The following is a 21,168-nucleotide window of genomic DNA, read 5'->3' on the forward strand; positions in this document are numbered from 1 at the left end:
AAAAAAAAAAAAAAATAGAGCAAAATACTTATGCGTCCTTGGGGGAAATACACACCATGCACTAAAATTTTCCTCAACACCTTTTTAATTATTTCAAGAACGAAAACGTACATGTTATGTATTTTTGAGATTGTTTGGTAGGCCATTATTTGTTGCATTTCTTTCGCCTGATTATTCTGAATGTAGGAATTCGCCAAAACGAAGGAAAAAAAAGTAAAAGAAGAAAAATAAATAAAAAAACAAAAAGAAAAATACAAATACACGTACATTAACGCGTATTGTGTATACGCGGTTATAACAATGTGAAATGCTGTGTTAATTTTCCAGCCTCCATACTGCAAAATAACAAGGCAAAAAAAAAAAAAAATAAAAAAAAATGTCGTGTGATGCCTTAAGACTACTTTAAGAAAATAAAATGTTAATATGCACAGAAGAATAGATCCACGATTTTACATCAGTCAGAAGTAAATATTAACTCGTCCTTTTTTCTGTTTTCTTTTTTTGCAACACCCAGGTGGTATGATATGCTTCAGTTTACAACTCTGGATACAAGTACATACGCACATGCGTAAGCATATATAATGTGCGCAAGGTGGTGGTGCTTACTCAAACAGCATTTTAAATGAAGTTAAAAGCTTAATACAACTTTAAAAAAAAAAAAAAATTTATTTAAAATATAAGCTCCGTAACAGCGAAGATTCGTATAACATGAATCTGGAAAGTAGCCACAAAAATCTAGTGCACACGCAAAACACAGAAAACGGAAACAATTCTTATAAAGTTATGAATCAACATGTACTGAAAGATGATTGCACAAATGAGACAAAAAAAAATGAAATATGGAATCAGCAAGTGGGGTATGTCAACAAGAATGAGAAGAGTTGCAACATCAACTATACAGACACACATTTTGAGGAAGGCGAAGGGGATAAAAATGTAGAAGAGAAAAAGATACCCTTAGATTTACACGAGGGTCACAAATTGGCATCTCAAAGTAAAAAAGGAATACCATTTTGCATGGAGACTCAGGATGACACCAGTTGTTCTAGCTACTGCGAAGGGTACCCGCACGAAAAGTACAAGGAGGATAAGGACGCACTGGAGGGTGCAGAGGCATGCGAAAAGGGGAGGTGTACTGATTATAGTATAGCGGATGCGGGTGCTAGTTATGGCTGGAGTGAAAGACTGAAAGCGGGGCAGGATAACTTCATAGGAGAAGAGACCGAAGTGGTGACCGAGAAACAAACCAAGAAAAAGACCGCGAAACGAGAGGTGGAACGAAACGAGGTTGCCCCCCCAACTGGGTTGGAAAAGCATGACCATGACACAAATGAATGTGGAGGGGAATCCAAAGCGGATGTGCCCAAACAGGGTACGAAAAAATGCACCTCCAGAGAAACCCTAAAGAAGGGGAAAGAAACGAACACGTCCTCGATTAAGAATGACAAAATGTTAATGAAGCAAAAATGCAGCAAAATTAAGGAAAGCGAGAAAAAAACAAATGACGATATTTTAGAACTGAAGGATGAAAATAATAGTTCGAAGGGAATTCAGACAGGTGCTGAGGGGAAGCCATGTAATGACAAGGGTTCCGGTGTATCAAATGGAAAGGTGATCGAAGAAATACTTAAAGGTGAAAGAAAGGAACACCAAATGGAGAGCTCATCATATGATAAAAGAAATGATAAAAAGAGCAAGAGGAAATATTCTGATGAAAATGTTAATGGTAAAGATGACATAGGTTTGCACGAGAAGGGGAACACGAGGAAGAAAAAAAAGAAAGGTAACGATAAAAATGATCATAATCTTGGCCACAAAGTTAGCCATATAATTGGAAAGAATGAAATAGAGGAAAATGAGAAAAAAAAAGAAGCGGGTGTCGAACTCTTTTTCGAAAAGGAGGAGAAAGGAGGCCACAGCGGAGATGCCACTACGGCTGAAAGTGTATCTGAAGCATGCGCATATAAGAAGGGAAAAATGAATGATGACAAGACATATTGCGATTCAACGGGGAACAAGACAGCTACAAACAAAAAAAGCATAAGTAAGGAAAAGAGTAGCAATGATAATGCAGACGCAGTTGAGGGCAAGGATGATAAGCCAAAAATTATTAATCCAAATGAGCATGGACCGCCGAAGAAAAAATATGTAAAACTTTTAAAAAAACTGCAAACAAATTTATCTAGCAAAATGATAGAACAAGAAGGCGAAAAAAGAATTAAAACATGGGGAGAAAAGTTAACACTGCAACAAAAAATAAATCAATTTATAAAGAACAAAATTGCTACAAGGACGGAGTACAAATATGGGAAGAAGCCAAACACACTGTCCATATGTAATCAGTTTAATTTGTACAATCACTTAACCATGCTAAATGATTTTAACAGGTTGCATTATTACAGAGCGGCGATGAGATGGACCGGGCATAAGGACATGTGCGAATGTGAAGGGGACCCTTGGATGGCACTCTGTGGGAAAGGTGAAACGAGTTCTCTTCATGTAAGTAGAACCAGTAACACAACAAATCAGAAGAGCACCACCATGTTGTCACAGAAAACTGTTTGCCAGTTTAAGGGGGGAAATGTAAACAACATGGGTAATACGATAAACGCGTATGAGGATGACGTTAAGGAAATGCTGGAGGACCAAAATGGAGAGAAGAATCCATATATTTTTTTTGAAAATAATAAAGAGTGCTATGTTTATAATAAAAAAATAATTGAAATAGGGACGGGACCACTCTCCCTGTTATCCATTAATGCCATTTTAAATGGGGCCAAGCATGTAGACGCACTAGAGGTTAATAAAGACGCGTCCGATATGGCGAAGAAGTTAGTAGAAGGATATAATTTGGAAGATTTTATTAAAATTATAAATTGTTATTCGAAGACGTATGTCTATAAGGAGGAAGGAAATCAGAAAAGAATGAAAAGGAGAAGCTCCTTTTACAACTACTTTGATTCTAACGTGGATGAGCAGCATTGCAGCAATTTTAATTACGACATGATAATAAGCGAAGTGATAGGGGATTTCGCTTCACAAGAGGGGGTGGCAGACATATACCTGGATTTGCACAAGAAAATATTTTCTTACCGAAAGTACCAGGAGTATTTGCACAATTGGCGGAAGGGGGATGGGGTTGATAGCTGGGGCAGTCACAAAAAGGCGGTGCGGAACGACGGGGCGAACGCCCCGAGTGAGGAGGAAGGGCCAAAAAAATACGGAGAATGTGGTAAGAAGGATGAGACGGGCGAGCAATGGGGGGAGGAGAACGTTAAGAAGGTGAAAAAAATAACATATAGCGAATTCGCAGCAGATGATAAATTATACAGGTGTGAAGAATTCTACAACATGAATGTTAAGAGCATACCTTATAGTGTTGCGACATATTACTGCCCCGTGAAATTCCCTTACTATGACAATATAATATATAAGAGTGAGAATTACCCCGAGAGGACAATTATTAGCCCGAAGAGTAAGCTACTACAATCTGTTATGTTGGAGTGGTCTAACTTATCATTAACTGAAGAAGAAAATGAGGACATCGATTTTGGTACGCTAGAATATTTATATTTAGAACAAAATGTAATTAATCAAATGATACAAAAAAGGAATCACATTTTTTGGGTTCAAAAGAGTGGCCCTTTTTGTGGGTTTTTAATAACCATAGATGTCGAAATTCGAAAGGGGGAACATTTTGGAACAAAATATGGAACTTGTGACAGCTGGTACACCAACATAGTTTTATTAAAAGAAGAAATCAACGTTAACAAAAACGATTTGGTGATTAGCAAAACGTACACCAATTTGTTAAATTATAATGAGCATGTTATTGGTAGGAAAAATGTTTCGGTTTCAAGGCCGTCCTACACGTTTTATGGCTACATATTAAAGTCGATGGGGGACAACACGTTTTCTTCGTCCACATCAGATAGTGATGGAGATGTTAATAGTAACTGTTTTGAAAATTCCCATGGTGACGATTACCCTTCCAACGTTAGTAACTGCATCTACCTGGATGACCAGACGATATTGTTGCTAGACCAGATGGATTTTCACGAGGAAATGATAGGCATGATGAGCAGACCGAGTGGCGGGAAGGACGTTATAATGGGTGAAAACAAAACAAAAAACAATGCTGCTAATGTTAAAGGGGAGGAAGAGAAAGCCAATGTAAAGGATAACCATATGGACCAAAACAAATTAAATGGTTTGGATGAACAAGTGGAAGGGAATGTTGAAGGTCATTGGAAAGTTTCCCATGAGTCAGTGGGAACTCACTTCGAGCAGAAGGGAATTGATCTTGTTAAGGGCAGAACGCATGACACATCATCAAGCAGCTCTTCCCGTATCGACACGAAAAGCAAGACGACACATGCAGGAAAGGGCACAGATGGAAACGTAGACAGAAGTACTGTCTCGCCAGATGCAACGAAGACGAACTGGCATAACGGTGCCTCGGTGAACAAAAATGAAAAGGGACAGAGAGCCAATTGGGGGGGAAAATCACCCAAGAAAGGGGCCATTTCTGACAGAGACAAGCACATCAACAAGCACCATAATTCCCGCACAACTAAGGAGAATCAAACAGGCAAAAGTGTTACAGGACAAAATACCAATGTGGAAAAAGTCGACAATAACAATACCGACAGCAGCAGTGGCAGAAATATCAACAGCCACAATAGTCCCCAAGAAGGGGCACAGAAGGTGCCGAAGAAAAGCGCCAAGAATCAGGCAAATAAGAAAAAAGGAATAGAGAACCTACAAGGAGAAAATAAACACAAAAAATTGTCCGATGCAAGTAGGGATGAATACGAAAAGGACATAGGAGACATTATCAATAATTACAACTTGAATGCGAATTTTTATTATGAAAATTTAAAAGATAAAATCCTGGTTTATAAAAACATTAAGTACAAGTTGATGCATATTTACGAACCGGTAATTATTGACTACGACGAGCAAGCAACGGTTATTTATAAGAAGGATGATATTTATAATAGCAAGGAAAACAACGTGAGTAAGTTTGTGAATAACGTATACCACTGACGAGATTGAGAAGCGAGCATTGTTTGTCGTGAGAATGTGTCATCCTTTGGTTGTTCGTGCTCAGATTTTAACGGTACGTATGTTGACACGGGGCTCGTGCCACTACTAGTAGCATTACCAGTGGTATTATTACTGACGTTGTCCTTATTGTTAATTACAATGCATTCGTTATTTATTCCCAACATATGAGGTGCGTACCGTTACGTAAAAATGGCCACTCCATTTAATGATGTGTATCTGGGGTAGCCATTTTGTAACCTCATGAATGTCACTGTTTTACCTTTTTTCTGGGGGGGCATATTCAACTGCTTTATATTTCTGACTGAAGTATGCCACTATGTTATATATTTTTACGGGTATGTCTCCACCCTTTGGCATTTTCTAAGGGGGAAAATTCCCCTGTTTCGTCCTTTTTCGAGGGCATATGTTCCACAACATTCCTTTTGTTTTAGATGAACCATGGTTCCCTCTAGCTTTACCTTTTTTCCTGTTTTTTTTTTTTAATTTTTCTAATTCTTATTTTGTATGACAATGGGTGCAATATATACACAAAACAAATGTGTGTTGTGTCCAGCCTGCACAATTGGTTGGCCCCCCCGAGTGGGGGGGGAATGCACACGAGTATATGTACATTTATATTTTATATACGTATATAGTATGTGCATATAGACATTTCGATTTTAACTTTGGATGTGTGTGTGTGGTCCATTTCCATTATACCATCCACTTTATGCACTTTTCATTTAAATTTTTGGTTGCTGTCTAATGATTTCCTATGCCTTTTTAATGTGTTCCGTGATAAACACAGCGTTCAGTTGGGTAAATTTCGTGACAAAAAAAAAAAAAAATAATAAAATAATAGTATTAGATATATACACTAAGGTAATGTGCATGCGTAAAAGTAGAGACACTGGCATATGTAGACTACGCCGAAACGGAGTTCCTCCTTTTTGTCTTGTGGGCGCGAAAAATGAATTTTTCACATCATTAGGGTGAGTGCACTGTTTCGTTATTTTTTCTTCCGGGGTGAGTTAAATACATATTCTTGATCCCCTAGCAATTTCTACATGCGCATGTGGGTGTTTATCTCTTTAGGGACATTAGGACGGTAAACATAATAAAAACCATATAGGTTACTGTGTGGTTGTGAAAATTGATAAGGGATTCTGCTTGGGGTGTAGCTGGGTCTACCCCACCCATGGCTAATCTCCACATTTTTGGCGCATCACATCTGACAGGGTAAGCAAAAACAGAAATAGAATACGTGAGTGATACATCTCGGGCAGCTGTGCAGGTATTACTTGTGGGATAAAAACAATCTGAGCGCATAGTGTTTACACATACACACTGTGGGTTCTGTTGCATGGAATGAAGTGGCACAAAATGGCAGCACCGCTCCATACAATATGAACCTTTGCTCGCATATGTATACGCCAGTTTAATTTATATGAACAGAAGGATAGCCATACTGATACAATGTGACATATTTGCGCAGGTTAAAAAAAAACAAAAAAGGTGAAAACGAACTTACCTTGCTACTGGAAAACTTGGGACTAAGGTACTTTTTAGCGATTTAAAACAATTGAATAGGAAATTATTTTTCTTTTGTGCTTGCATGGTGGAAGAACTACTTGTTTTAAAAATCTGCGTGTACTTGTTTGTTTTATATTGATGGAATTGCTGCAGCTGAACAAGGGGAAGAAGAAAAAAACTTTGTGGTCCTCTTAAAAGATAACATTCATTTCAAACGTTTTCTTCTAAAGGTGTGGAAATTAAAAAGAAACCTTTTTGCATATTTCTTCTTGGCATACGATATCTGACATTTTAATGAATAAAAATTTGGAAAAAAAAGAAGAAAAAATAAAACCAGGAAAAGGTAAGCGCTCGCAAAATAATTTAAGTGTACGATAATGCGGTACGGAAATTGTAAGGTGGCCCACACTATTTATAACTCATACATGTTTACTTAGAACATTTTTTTTTTTTTTTTGCTTAATCTGTGATATATTTCTAACTTTTATATAAATGTTATTGCTAATTTTGTTAGCCCCATTTTTTCATGTACACCAGGTGTGTAATAGGGGCACCAAATCTTGAGGAGGGGGGAAGAAATACGTATTAAGGGAAGAATTAATGGAAGAATATAAGTGTAGAAAATCGTTTTGCTCTGTGCATTTGTATTGCTAAATATTGCCAACCTCAGTGAAGTTCTCGATGGGGAACAAATTGATAAAGTGTTAACTGACAGAGTTGCGGAATTGTGTTAAAAGCAAATGCGTCACGGGAAAAATATTAAAAATGATACAAACCTAGACGAATGCACAATTGTTGAAAGGCGGGGGGCAATGTAAGTAAGACGAAGAACAACAACAAAACAAAAAACAAAAAGAAAAAAAAGGCAAATGCCTAATTGTTGAACGAGTTTATGATTTTTTTATATATGTTATCACCCCGTAGTGCAGCTTTTTGCTGTGTGTTATGGGTACATAATATGTAAGAAGCAACTGCGTGTACACACACGTGCATAAGTGCCTCCTACCAACAGGGGGTAATGTTAGCAAAGGAGCCGCTTCAAATACAAGTAAGCACCCTTCCCAACTCGGTGATTAATTTTGTTTTCACTTAGCGGGAAAGAGGGAGAAAAGTAGGTGTAACTTTTGTATACCTTTGAAACGGTTATATTGTAAAGTATGTGAATTTTGTTCAGATGGATTATATGGTCCGTACTGTACGTCTCCTGATCTTCCTTATGTGACAACATGTAGTTTTCTATTATGGACAAGCCACTTAAGGCATAGCACGTATGATAATAATCAACTTTTTCCATCGGCTTGTCCTTCATACCGCCCTTATTATTTTGAGAACACACGAGCAAATAGAGCTTTAAGAAATTCATATTGAACATGACATTTTTTTGCAAGTATTTATTTTTATAATTTTCAAAATTGATTTGTTCTTTGTGTATTTGAGTTGTCATGGTGGGATTGTTATTACTATTCATGTGGTCTGATTTGGACGGCGCATCAACACAGTCGGAGTGATGACTGCCCTTAGCTTTGTTACGCATTTTGTGGTTATCCACTTGGTTGATAGAAGGATGTTCACGTTTTGCCCCATTTGAACTGCTTCCAATTACATGTGTTTTTTCAAAATTGCTTGGGTCATTAAAATTGTGTAAATCTGCGTCATCCACATTTTGGTGTCTCCCAGGAATGTGCTTTTTCTTATTTCCATTTTTCCAACTTTGCAAGAACTGCTTTAATATATATATTTCGTTTATTAGAAAGAAAATGGATCCAATCCAGAATGAGTAGCAAGCGTCCACTAACTTATTAGTTCTTCCCATGAACGCGCCTTCTAAGTTGCCTTGTTTGTTAATTAGCCAATGTACTAATTTATTTATATTAACTTTTTGAACTTTTCCTAAAATGCACAAGGTAGCCAAGGCGCAATAGGTGTAACCTCCGTGACTTTCTTGAAATTTCTCACTTGTAAATCCGCCTTCGTAATTTTGACAAGACAGAATATATTTTTCTACATTTTTTTTTACTTTATTAGTTAATATGTGACACATGGAACATACTGCTATAGCACAGTAGGTGCCTCTCATGTCTATCTCCCCATTTTTGTGTAATCGAAATGAACCATCTTTACATTTTAACTTAAGGATATAGGAGTGTAATTTTTTTTTATCGAGAAAGCTTAAAAAATTATTTTCGTCATCGTGTAGGTATATGAAGACACATACCGCCGCGTACGTAGTTGCTATGTGGGTGTACTGATTTAGTCCACCTCCGAAGGCTCCATTTTCGTTTTTTATTTTATTTAAGTAAACGAAGACGCATTGTTTTATGTAAGCAAAGGTGGTTTTACCTAACTTTTGCTCAATCTCTAAATCGTTATGTAAGATGTAGATAGTGTGAATACACCAATAAAAAATCCACGGCTTCGATGCTTCCAAAAAGCTCAACCTTAAATTTTTTACGAAAAATATATCAGTGCAGAATTTGAAATGTTTGTGCTTTTCTAGATGTACATTTAACACGCTGATAAATTTGTTGAGCAGAACAGAAGACTTGTTTAACTGGAAATGAAAATTTTCAACGATTAATGTATCTTCTTTAATGAAAGCATTTCTTAGTTTAAAGACATCCCCAGGATGGTTGCACGCCGACGGGAGGTTTATATTATTTATTTCTTTTTCTGGCAATAATTCGCTTAAGTAATAGGTACTATTGGCCTCTTCATTTTCCCCGTTTTCACCATGTGCGATGTTATCGTTTGTAACTTTTTGAGCGCTGGTGTCGGTAGTGGGCCATTCTTCATTCAGACATGGATTTCCTTCTACATTGCTTGTGGCTTCTACAGGGGTGTGTGGTTCCTCTCTATTTTGTTCTCTTTTATTCTGTTCCACCGTACTCCGTGTACCCCCCTGTTGCGCCGTTCCCCTCGTGTACGCACTTTTAGTATCATCCGTTTGGTGTCTTTCTCCACAATGGGATGGGTTGTTTGCGCACCAATATTTATATGCTCCCTTACTTGAAGACGCTTCAGCAGGAATAATTTTTCTCTTCTGAATGTACGTGTGTATCATCTCAAAGGTGTAATTTCCCTTGGTAAAGAAGGAACTAATATTATCAATATTGCCAACATGATCGAAAAGAAAAAAAAAAATAATATCTGTAATTTCTACAGTGGGACTATTTAAAAGCATGTCAATGATGTTAGAAGAAAAGGTCTTATAGTAGATGCTTAATATTTGCGTTTCCACCTTTTTTTTTTCCTTTAGCGTTTGTGTATTTTGGTTGCATTTTAAATTAAAGTTGAAAAAATGCTCGGACATATGGGTATTATTTCTTTCGTTACGTGATTCTTTTTGGAGTGATGCGTTCTTGGGTTTGTCCTTTTTTAGGGGTACACTGGTGACACCATTTATATTGTGATCTGTGTTGTGTGAGTTACTAGAAGATGAGCTGTGGATCTGCATGGATTTCATATGAACATTCGCACCCTCTCCTTTGGACTTTATACATTCGGGTTTGTCCTCCTCTTGGCCATTATGAATATGTGGAGTGTCTTTTTCATGCGCATGGGTTTCCTTAAGTGAGAAGAAGTGCGGTAGTTCTTCATCGTCTTCACTAGAATTTGTTAAAATATCGCTTAAATTTTCCGAAGAACTCGAATGATAATACCCATGAGGGATGTCATCTTTGCAGTCTGTAGAGTTTTCTGTATCTAAATTAAATATATAATTAAACAGCAGCTGTATGATGTGTTCTACCTGATTGTAAAATTCATCGTTTTCAAAATCTGGCTGGCAGTCATTTTTTTTTTTTTCATATTTCGTTAACTCCAATAGTAGCACTGCTAGGTGCTTTTTTCTGTTATGCCTTAGCATATAGGTGTCAACAGTATTCATTTTCGGTTTCGCCTCTTTTCTGCTTGCTGCGCTTGTTTGTTCCCTGTTTATTTTTGTTCTCTGTCGCAGCCGCCTTGAGCAGTATTGAATGTGCAATGCATTGTTCTTTAAAAGAAAGTTCAAAATGAATTAAAGAACAGTTGAAAGATAAAAGTTGTGTATGCCTTAAAAGAGTTGGTTAGAATGAAATGTTGCCGTATAGAAAAATGTTTTTTGTGCTTTTTCCATTTTTTTTTTCCCCCTCGTTTTTAATAACCAATTGAAACGCTTCTATTACCATTTTGTGCAGACGTGCAGTATAACAAAATTAAACAAGTTTTTACGAAAAAATTCGCAAGTGCATTGCATATGTTTAATTAACATGGTGCGGGTTATGAGCAAAAGTGGAAAAAAAGTATGAACGAAAAATGGGCAAAATGAGAACACAATGATAAGGTATAGAAAACATGAGGTGCATATTGAGAATTGTTAAAAAGGGCAAACCAGCATTTAAAGAGTGTATAAAAAAAAAAAAAAAAAAATCTTTAATAATTAAAACAATGTGGTTAATTCGTTAAAAAAAAGGGGCACATACACGTGTAATTATTCTTACAATTAAAAAAAAAAAAAATAATAAAAAAGTGCAAGAGATTCAAAATATTAAGCAGTTATTGGATAATTTTTGAGAAAACATTCCGGTGTAAGGAAAAGGATTAATTATTTTTTACTCTATGTTGAATACATATGTGCCTATTATGTTGTTTCATTCCATTCCATTCTTCCTTCTGCCAATTTGTGAAACCATGTCGTAGTGATAGGTCCGTTCTATCTTAAAAAAGTGTAACACGACAGCTATTTCAGGTCTTCTTGTTTAAAGAAAGTTGGCCAGCATAAAAAAGGTTCCCTTTGCAATGAACTTGGAAACTTTTGCATTTTCACAAATCTGTAAAAAGGTACGTACACATATAGTGTACATAAGAAGGTGTAATATATTAAACTGGGGTTACGAGGAAAAAAGAAAGGGTACACAAACAATGTGCCACCATGGATACATTACGTGAACATGCGGTAAATTCATTCCCTTTTGCGTTCGTACGTCTATGTAGTATTTAATGATATCGTTATTATTCGTGCAGAGGATTGCATTTTGCTCTATGGCCAACTCGACAAACAAATCTGTATCTACGGTGTGGGAACAGGCACAAAAGAGGAATATGAGGAAAATGCAAAGGTAAAAGGTGGTGTATAGGAATGTACGTACAAAGTAAAACTCATAGCAGAAGCAAATAATTTCTTATAACAAAAGGATATGCAGCATTGCGAGGGACGTGACACCTTTTCTTTTGTACTCAATCAGCGCAGTTACCCTTTTCATCCATGGTTAGCACAGAAGAATCTTTGTTTTTATTTCCAATTTTAAGGAACCCGTCTTTTTCTAATTCCTGTAGAAAAAAAAAAAAAAATGGAGGCAAGGAGGATAATTTGAACACGGTGCATATTCCTTTAAAGGGTTACCCAACATTTGAAAGGGTAAAATGGATGAGGGCATGTTACATGTAGGTATAATACATATGTAAGGTAAGCGCTACCTTAAAAACGAATAAGTGGAAATCTCCTGATTCGAGGATATTATTTTCGCAAAAAGGTATGTCATGGTACCACCAGTGGGGAATATATATCTGAGTAGTGGAGAGTTAGAAATGTGCATTTTGTTAGAAGAATGATGACGTGTGTATTTGATGTCTGCTGCACGTTGTGCTTGCGCTGGAACGTGTGCGCGTTGACATGTGGAGTGCAAACATGACTAAGTTAGGTTAATAACTCTCTCCACGCTTGTACATTTTCATATATGCATCTACAAACGCATGAATGTATGCATGTGCAGGCACGTAAAGATATGTGCCTCTTTTTATCTTTTTATTTATTATTTTATTAATTAATATTTTATTTTTTTTTTTTTTAATACAATTGGTCGCATTTGGCTCTTCAGTAGGGACGTAACGGCGTATATCAACCGGAAGATGGACAACTTCGTTTTGTATTTCACCAAGTAGGAGTACGCGTCATTTACTAAAACGTCAAAGTTAAAATTTTCTCCGTCAATATATCCATCCATTCCGGAACATATATTTAGCGCATCAAGAACAACACACTGTTTTAATTCATTTGATTTGTTTAAGTAGTTCTTCCATGTGAGCATCTTGTGATATTTGTTTTTTTCTATTATGTCTTTATTGAGCGTGCTGTTATTAGTTCCCCTTGAGACCTGCTCATTTGGATGATCATTTTGTTGCTGTATTTTGCTGTTGTGATGTTTTTTTTCTGTAATTTTTCCATGCTGGTTTGCCTGGTTATATATAGGATTATTGTAGCTTGCCGTCGCTTTACTATTTTTGTAAAAATAAATAATTTCATACGAATACCTTAGAAGGATTATATCATACCCTCTCATTATCCCACACTCATTATAATCTAATTTTTGGTCATTTTTATTCGGGGAGTGTTCTGTTATGTCATTTTGTTTGCTAATAAAATTGGTAGTTTCTTTTTCCTCTGTTGTATGGACTAAAAACAATATAGAAAAAAATTGTGGCTCAAAAATGTCGTTAATATAAATCATACTTTTTATGTTTTGATTTTTTAAATAGTTTAGAATTTTCAGTTCGTTTTTATTTATTTTACTGTTTGTGTTTATGTCTTCTTTGTGCATAACTATTTGTTCTATGTGTTTAAATGCATTGTGGTTAAAACTGGAGGTGAATTTTTTTTTCCTATTCCTGCCATTTACCATTTGCACTGTAAGAGTTGACTGTACCAGAAGTATGATACGCTTGTTATTTATGCCACTACAGTTTGAGGGGGTAACCATGTTGTTAAGAATGTAGTAGGAGTAGTTCAATATTTGGGTTACAAAGTTGTCCAATTTTAACACCATATTTTCGAAGTAATAGAACCATGTGTAATGGCGTACTTTTTTTTTCATGTCTTCCTTAAATATTAACTCTTCGAAGATGTAATACATGTTTTGATCATCATTTGTACCCCCGCGCAAGTCGGGTTTGGGGGTACCCTTGTGCGATGCACACTTGTCCTGGTTTGTGTATTCATCACCATTTTTATTTACTTTTGCGTTTTCGTATTTAATAATGTTGGTTACATTTCCGCCGTTTTTTTCTACACCCTTTTTAGCGTTTTCGCTTCCATTTTCATTGATAGAACTATTTTTTTCCTCATGGCCTTTTTTTTTTTTTTTCCGATTTTCACTTTTCTTTTTCTTTATATCATCATACATCACAGAGGGTTATATTTTGAGTGCGTGTTTTAGGGGAAGCAGTTTTTTTTTTGTTTTCCTTTAAGCCTCTGCGTGTTAAACCTATTTGCTTAGTTCTATGCGGCCGGTATATTTTTTTTTTTTTGTAGTTTGTGTTACACAATTAGGGAAAAACAAGGAGTAGCTTTAGGGAAATTTACTTTTAAGTGGCACTTTTTACACGCGCGAGAAGTTTGAAATGTTGCGTTGTTCCTCTCACTGCATGAAAATGTGCGACAGTGGGGTAACGCGGCCCTGAAACAGGCACATGAGATTCAGTTGAAAAAAAGGAGAAAGAGGGGGCATTGCAGGCGCGTGTGTAATTCTTCTACACGTGCATATACATATATATTTATGTAAATACATGTATGTATATTTTGGTGGATGCGTAAAAGTGGCAGAATTTGAGAAAATACAGCAACTGACTGTACCTCCTGTTTTTTTGGGGGGGAAGGGAAATTTTTATTTTGCGGCTGCGCGAGAGGAGGTGTAAATTAAATTATCGTGAATGTATACATGTACACCACCTACAGTACGCACATTCATCCTTCGGAATCGAATTTCATTATCGTCCTGGTGCCCGTTTACGTTTTTTAAATTTAATGTTTGAGGCATAAAATTTGAAAGGTACGTTTTTGTGTATAGTTGTGACCGTGACTCTCGTAGCACTGCTTTAACAATAAACCTCATTTTTTGCACCTTCAAAAAAAAAAAAAAAAGAATAGAGTATGTATTTGTTACGTACACATATCAGTGCTTGCATTTTGTGGGATTATATTGGCATTGCAATTTTTGCTCGCATTTACATATAATTTTACATCTCTGCGTTCTGCCCTTTGTGTAATTTTAAAAGCCATTTCATAAGAGGATCACCGTCCGAAAAAAAAAAAAAAAAAAAGCGACATTTTGATATTTTCAGCAGGGAAAATCACGTTAACAGTACCTTTGCGAAGGGATTTTATTTTTTGTTTACGAGAATATTCTTTTTTATTCTGTTCGGAGGAACATTTTGAAGTATTTAATGTTTCAACGAGGCAGTAACTAAATCGAGAAACAACAACGCACGTATTTCCGGTTCATTACAGAATGTAATCGAAAAAATATGCAGCCATGGAACAAGGAAGAATTTTTGTATACATAAACAATTCCATTTAGCATAGTAAAAATAGCGCTACATTTATTCCCTTTATAGAGGAATATATAACCCACTTTTTAAGATTACCAATAATTTCACCAAAGGGGGCAATAAATAAGAAGCAGGCTGATTCTATACCGTTTGAGCACATTTAGAATGCGCCAAGTTGCCCTGGGAACTATATAAAATAAATGATCTTTATGTAAAATGCAGTTAAAATAAAATATAGGGTGAGAAAGGAAATATTAGCAAAAAAAAAAAAAAACAGATATTGGCAAAAAATAACGTATAAGCCAAGACAAACCAGATTGAGTAAGGTGTAAAACGCGAAAATTTCACATACCTGATCGCTCAAGTAAATAAAAATGTTGAACAGAGCACGGAGGATTTTTTTCAGCACAGCAAAGACCAGCAACCTCTACCTAACCATATCTTCGTCTAGCGAATCAATATTCAGAAATCAAGTAATTAAAAGGGCTTCCTTTCCAGGTGCTCAATATAAGACGCAAAAATTTTAGAAAAGACGAATCAGGAGTAAACAGTCCTAGTGGTCTTTTATTTATGTTATTATTTTTATTTTTATTTGACTTTTTTTTTTTTTTTTTTTTTTTTTTGCAGGAATTGAAGGTTATTTCACCATAACAAATAACCACAGCCCCCTAGTTACGTTATTAAGAAATGGAATAATTACTATCGAATTTGACGAGAAGGAAAAGAAGCAGTTTTTTATATCAGATGGCATATTTATATATAAAAAAAGTAATGACAACAGCAACAGCAACAATGCTGAAATTGTGGGGGTTGAAATTGTGCCCCTAGAATATTTAGACAAAAATAAAACAGTTAAGGTTTTGCAGCAGATGTGCGCAGTAAATGATGCTACCGATGACAAATGGAGAAAAATGAAGACCATGCTGGGGTAATGCAGGAGCGCTGTCGCGTGGGGTTGTGCGCACACATTAATATGTAACACCCGTTATTTGTGTAAAACGTAACTATCACTGTAAATATAAGTACAACATTTTATTCTTCCTTTTTTTTTTTTTTTAGGAAGGAGCTGTGCTCTTCAATCCTTCGAGTCGCATCGTGAAAGCAAAAAAAGCAGGTGCCTTTTTGCATGCATGTTAGCAAGCTCATAAATGTGGTAGTGCTGTGCATGCGCATTTAGTGTTAGGGTTTTTCCACGAATACTGCAGATAGACCGTTGTAAGTGCAAATGCCATTTTTTTAAATAGATGTAACACAAAGTAATAGCCTAGTTGCTCACGCTTCTTGTGTGTATATGCACATGTTCAAGAATACATGTTGCACACATTTATGTATCCAGCCGTTACGAAATTTTTACAAATTGGCGTCACAATGTGGAATAAAAAATGTAAGAACAAAATGATGCCGTTTTTGTTCTTCTTTTTTTTTTTTTTTTTTTTTTTATAATCAAATTTACTTTTTTTTGCGTTTATTATATGAACAGTTAGTGAGCTGTTTTTAACAACAATCAGAACTTTAGAACTAAGACGCGTGTGGCGGAACATGCGTAAAGGTTGAGACAGATAAAAAAAAAAAAAATTTGCATGTACTCCTACAAGAAAGGTTATTATCTTCATTTTGAGGATCATTAAAGCTTCTTATAGAAAGAAATAAACTCAAAATAAGGGCAGTTCATGTAGCTGTTTAGCACGAAACAATTAGCTTAAAGGTGTATTTTAATTGTGTTGGAGGTTTATTTTGTTTTGTACAAAATTTGAAGCAACTTTAAGAAGCGGCTCGCAAATGTACGATCTGTATATGTGTCTACATCTTAATGGTTAACTTTTTATTTCACTATTTTGCCATTTTACTATTTTATTTTTTTCTTCTATCCTTAAAAATCGTTTTCAACTTTTAATCCACTTCAAACTTGACTTTTTTCTGTACTGATGATTCACGCGCATGTGTGTTGCTCGCTTGTCCGCGTACCTAATTTTTTAAAGGAAAATTAAGATGCTTCAGCTTGCCATGTAGAACAGTATGTTACTATTTTTTGCATGATAAACGTGTACCCCCATTTGTATATATATACAATACACACGTAAATGTGCTTACATATTTGTATAGACATGTAAGTGAATTTTTCTTGGTTCCAAATTTTACGTTGTAAAGAAATTCTCCTGAGAATTGAGAATTTTCCTGAATTTTTTTTAGCGAATTTTTTTATTTGTGTTCCCTTCGCTACTAGTGTACAGCTAGCTATTTTTATTTTACTTTTTTTTTTTTTCTGAATGGATCTGTTTATCAAATTTTTGAATGTGTTTATTTGATCTGTCTTTAAGAAGAAACCAAAACAAGGTTATGTTAATTTGTGTGGAGATTCTTCACGCCTTTTTAATTCTTCTTACTGATTGTAATTGGTGCTCATTTGCCATCAAATATATTTGTCCAGGTTCTCTAATGCGAGATTATAGTATGATTCTTTTTTCTGTATAGTACAAGTACGTACATATATATATTTTTGTACACCCCCTAAAGAGTGGCTAAGATGACGCTGTACGTTTTTTTAGCCCTTGTGGCATTCTCTTGCATTTGTAAGGCGAAGCGTATAGAGAATCCTCAGAAGGAGTTTATGGACAGATTTGACATAACCAAGAATCACATAAACATAACATGGTCTACAAATGGTGTGCTAGGAACAGGGGACTATAAATATGATATAGGTAAGCAGAAAAAAATGTAGAAGGCTGATTCTGTGCTCATGAACACTATGTGCATTACCAATAGTTGTACCCCGAGTGACCTTAGAATATATGCCCTTACATATTTCTATAAAACAGTGTGAAGTTCTTTGCGTATTCCCAGCGCATTGTTGATTTCGATTATGTTTGTGGAAAATAACATTTTTTCCTGCCTCCTTGTAGATGATGAAGAAAATGCCAACTCTAAGCTTAGCACACAGAATATGGCAGGAACCTGCCCAAACCATGAAGTCCACGGAATGTACAAGGGTAGCTGTCCGGATTATGGGAAAACATTCGTAATGGATTTAAATGGAGATGAGTATAATGAAGATTTTTTAAACGAAATTAGTTTCGGTTTGTTAAACAAGAAATTGAATCTTTCAATAGAAATTCCAGTAGAGAAAAGTGGGATGGCCATGTACCAAGGTCTTTTTAACCGTTGTCCTTTGGACGAAAATCATAATTTGCTGATAAGGAAGGAACAAGTATATGATATGTGTTTTAGACGAATTTACAGACATACGCAATTCGCTGGAAGAAATAAAAAACGTACGTTGAGGAATGAATATTTACACTTTGGATGGCACGGATTAGGAGGTCGATTTGGCTCCAATATAAATTACCCTGTACATGATTATAATCCTTCGGAAAGTCATGTGACCAGAAAAATGAGTTTCCCAGGTTTAATAAAAGATTTGTCGGACTGTTCTATTTATTCCCATTGTATGGGTCCATGTTTTCACAAAGATTTTGATAACGAATGTTTTCGCAGTTTACCTGTCGTTTTTAACCACAGAACAAAGGAGTGCGTTATTCTAGGTACACATGAGGAAAATAGAAGAAGAAATTGCTTGTCTGAAAATTCATATGGTTTTGAAAGATGTTTTGTGCCAATAAAAAAGGAAACCGGGAAAGAATGGACCTACGCATCGTCATTTTTGCGTCCAGATTATGAGACAAAATGCCCTCCAAGATTTCCATTAAATGATACAGTATTTGGGTACTACAATGATAAAAGTGGTGAATGCAAATCTGCTGTAAGGAATGACAATGAGAGTTATAAATCAACTTTGAAAAGTTGTATTGAAGGACTGTTCAATCATCCTGAGAGAGATAGCGAAACTCGCAGAGACAATTTCCTATGGGGGGTTTGGGTTTTGGAGGATAGTTCCAAAAAATTAAATTCCATGAATGACATTGGAATGTGTTCTATTTTGAACAAGAAACCAAATTGTGTCTTGAAAAAGGAAAACCACTATTCCTTTACGAACCTGACAGCGAATTCTTTTGATTTGGAGCAAAATGTAACGTATCCAGAGGTGGAGGAGATGCAAGAACAGGATGATGAACTGAGTAAATTTGGAAAAACCGCATCGGAAGGAATAGTAAAAAAAACAGATTTGAGCGAAATGGATAAGAGGACGAAAAAAGCGCAAAACGAAGATAATGAAGCAGATCACATTTTGGAAAAGAACAGGAAAACAAAAATAAATGCACACACAGGATTAAGCATGATAAATCTTAACTATAAGTTTTCCGTGCAAAAGAGTCACGAATCAGCACATTCAAATAAGGAGGATTCTATTTTTAGAAGTAAGGGTGAACCTATAAGTCAAATGCTTGAACTGAATCAGTCTTCGAGAAGTTATTTGCATAATCCAGGTATTCGTGGTAGGGGAAGACACCACATTATGTATGTGAACTCTCGGACAGTAGGTAACGCATCAGCTTCTCAGAATGGAGCAAACATCAATTCCGTATTGTCTAAAAATCCTCAAGCTAGATTTATGGAAAGATTCGATATTCCCAAAAATCACATTTTTATCAATTGGAAAAAGGAAGGAAATTTGGGGGAGGGTAATTTCAAGTATGATGTTTTATTGAATAAAACTGCTGGTACGGCTCAGTCATTATTAATTGATAATTATAATGACGTGTGTCCAAATCATTCAATTCCAGGAAGAGCTCAAGGAAGTTGCCCTAACTATGGCAAAGCTATCATTGTTGAAACACTTGAAGATAAGAATAAAGATGCTCATTTTAATTTCCAATTTTTAAATGAAATACATACTGGGTATATGGGGAGAATAAGCAGACGTAGTGTCGAACTTCCATACGATAAAAGTGGAATTGCTATGCATCATGGTTTTCCAGCATCGTGTCCAATAAATAGACAAGAGGAAAGGTTGTTTGAAGAAATGGATGATTACAATTATGATATGTGCAAGTCTACCGTGTTTTCATCTCCGTTCTCCATGAAGGAATGGGATCGCAAAAGGCATTCATTTAAATATTATGGCCTTTATGGTTTGGGCGGTCGATTAGGTTCGAATGTTTCAAATTATGGACCAAATGTAAAAAGAGGTGAACAGCGTACAAGTAACATAACCCTACCAATGAAAAACCCAGGGTTAATAAAAAACTTGTTCGATTGCTCTATATACTCGTATTGTTTAGGACCCTGTATTGAAGACACGTACAAAAATAAATGCTTCCGCAATTTACCAGCTTATTATAATCACACAACAAATGAATGTGTCATACTTGGTACACATGAACAGGAAAGAACCAGTAACTGCAGAAAGGAAAAAAATGACTTAAGTAAACCCAACTGCCAAAAGATTAGAAAAACCTCAGATTCGAAGGATTGGACATATGTTACATCATTTATTAGGCCTGATTATGAAGAAAAATGCCCACCTAGATTTCCTCTGAATTCCAAAAGTTTTGGAATCTACGATGAACGAACAGGAAAGTGCAAAAGTCTCGTTGAAAAGAAAAATTTCATTAGTATTCAAAATTTCGACGCCTGTTTAGAATATGTGTTTATCACCTCTCCAAAAGATTTATATAGTAGTATGATGGGCAAATATTGGGGGGTTTGGATTGCAAATGAGCCGGTTAATAAGGATAATATGTTTACGGTTAGTGGGGAATGCTACTATATACTTCGAAGACCAACTTGCGTCATACACAAAGAGAACCATTTTTCATTCACATCTCTCACAACAAATGACATTGATTTTTATCAAAACTTGAACATAGAACCTGTGGAAGAATTAATTGGGCAGAGAGATATAATCGGTTCATCTAAGCAGGGTATCAATAATAGAAGGGCTTACGCTAGGAAGCAGCTAGCGGAAGACAAGGCGCTAAATCCATCAGATATTCATTCCAGTGCTATGAATGACAGGCGTGCAGCAGAGGCGAAGGAAAATGAAGAAAAAATAAGGGCAGAAGAAGCAAGAAGGGTAGAGGAAGCTAAACAGGCCGAAGAGGCTAGGAAAGCGGAACAGGTTAGAAAGGAGGAAGAAGCTAGGAAAGCTGAAGAGGCTAGGAAGGCAGAAGAGGTTAGAAAGGCAGAAGAGGCTAGGAAAGCTGAAGAGGCTAGGAAAGCTGAAGAGGCTAGAAAGGAGGAAGAAGCTAGGAAAGCTGAAGAGGCCAGGAAAGTTGAAGAGGCTAGAAAGGAGGAAGAAGCTAGGAAAGCTGAAGAGGCCAGGAAAGTTGAAGAGGTTAGAAAGGCAGAAGAGGCTAGGAAAGCGGAAGAGGCCAGGAAAGTTGAAGA

At 36.0% G+C, this 21,168-nt stretch overlaps 7 protein-coding genes across 7 annotated transcripts in view; 4 read left to right on the forward strand and 3 right to left on the reverse strand.

The window, feature by feature from the left end:
* The window catches only part of AK88_05060 (uncharacterized protein), a gene marked incomplete at both ends in the record, with an annotated part of 1,463 nt that extends 1,232 nt beyond the window's left edge, over positions 1–231 (forward strand). Inside the window, one exon of the mRNA XM_012482662.1 lies at positions 187–231. Within this exon, the coding sequence (XP_012338085.1) occupies positions 187–231 (45 nt within the window). The remainder of the gene's footprint in view (positions 1–186) is intronic.
* Positions 232–708: 477 nt separating this feature from the next.
* Positions 709–5,049, forward strand: AK88_05061 (uncharacterized protein; the record flags this gene model as incomplete). The annotated part of the gene is made up of 1 exon (XM_012482663.1): positions 709–5,049. One exon carries the CDS (start codon positions 709–711, stop codon positions 5,047–5,049), a length of 4,341 nt encoding a protein of 1,446 aa, XP_012338086.1.
* A 1,083-nt stretch (positions 5,050–6,132) lies between these two features.
* On the reverse strand, positions 6,133–6,666 carry AK88_05062 (uncharacterized protein; the record flags this gene model as incomplete). Its single annotated transcript, XM_012482664.1, has 2 exons — positions 6,133–6,280; positions 6,581–6,666. 2 exons carry the CDS (start codon positions 6,664–6,666, stop codon positions 6,133–6,135), a joined length of 234 nt encoding a protein of 77 aa, XP_012338087.1.
* A 937-nt stretch (positions 6,667–7,603) lies between these two features.
* Positions 7,604–10,468, reverse strand: AK88_05063 (uncharacterized protein; the record flags this gene model as incomplete). The annotated part of the gene is made up of 1 exon (XM_012482665.1): positions 7,604–10,468. One exon carries the CDS (start codon positions 10,466–10,468, stop codon positions 7,604–7,606), a length of 2,865 nt encoding a protein of 954 aa, XP_012338088.1.
* An 850-nt stretch (positions 10,469–11,318) lies between these two features.
* Positions 11,319–13,739, reverse strand: AK88_05064 (uncharacterized protein; the record flags this gene model as incomplete). The annotated part of the gene is made up of 5 exons (XM_012482666.1): positions 11,319–11,390; positions 11,544–11,629; positions 11,814–11,889; positions 12,037–12,126; positions 12,414–13,739. The coding sequence occupies 5 exons, from the start codon at positions 13,737–13,739 to the stop codon at positions 11,319–11,321; spliced, it is 1,650 nt and encodes a 549-aa protein (XP_012338089.1).
* A 1,518-nt stretch (positions 13,740–15,257) lies between these two features.
* On the forward strand, positions 15,258–15,815 carry AK88_05065 (uncharacterized protein; the record flags this gene model as incomplete). Its single annotated transcript, XM_012482667.1, has 2 exons — positions 15,258–15,381; positions 15,511–15,815. 2 exons carry the CDS (start codon positions 15,258–15,260, stop codon positions 15,813–15,815), a joined length of 429 nt encoding a protein of 142 aa, XP_012338090.1.
* A 1,592-nt stretch (positions 15,816–17,407) lies between these two features.
* Positions 17,408–21,168, forward strand: part of AK88_05066 (uncharacterized protein) — a gene marked incomplete at both ends in the record, with an annotated part of 10,218 nt that continues 6,457 nt past the window's right edge. The window contains 2 exons of the mRNA XM_012482668.1: positions 17,408–17,582; positions 17,784–21,115. Of these exons, the coding sequence (XP_012338091.1) occupies positions 17,408–17,582; positions 17,784–21,115 (3,507 nt within the window). The remainder of the gene's footprint in view (positions 17,583–17,783; positions 21,116–21,168) is intronic.

This window comes from Plasmodium fragile (genome assembly GCF_000956335.1).
Source record: "Plasmodium fragile strain nilgiri unplaced genomic scaffold supercont1.91, whole genome shotgun sequence".
NCBI lineage: Eukaryota > Apicomplexa > Aconoidasida > Haemosporida > Plasmodiidae > Plasmodium > Plasmodium fragile.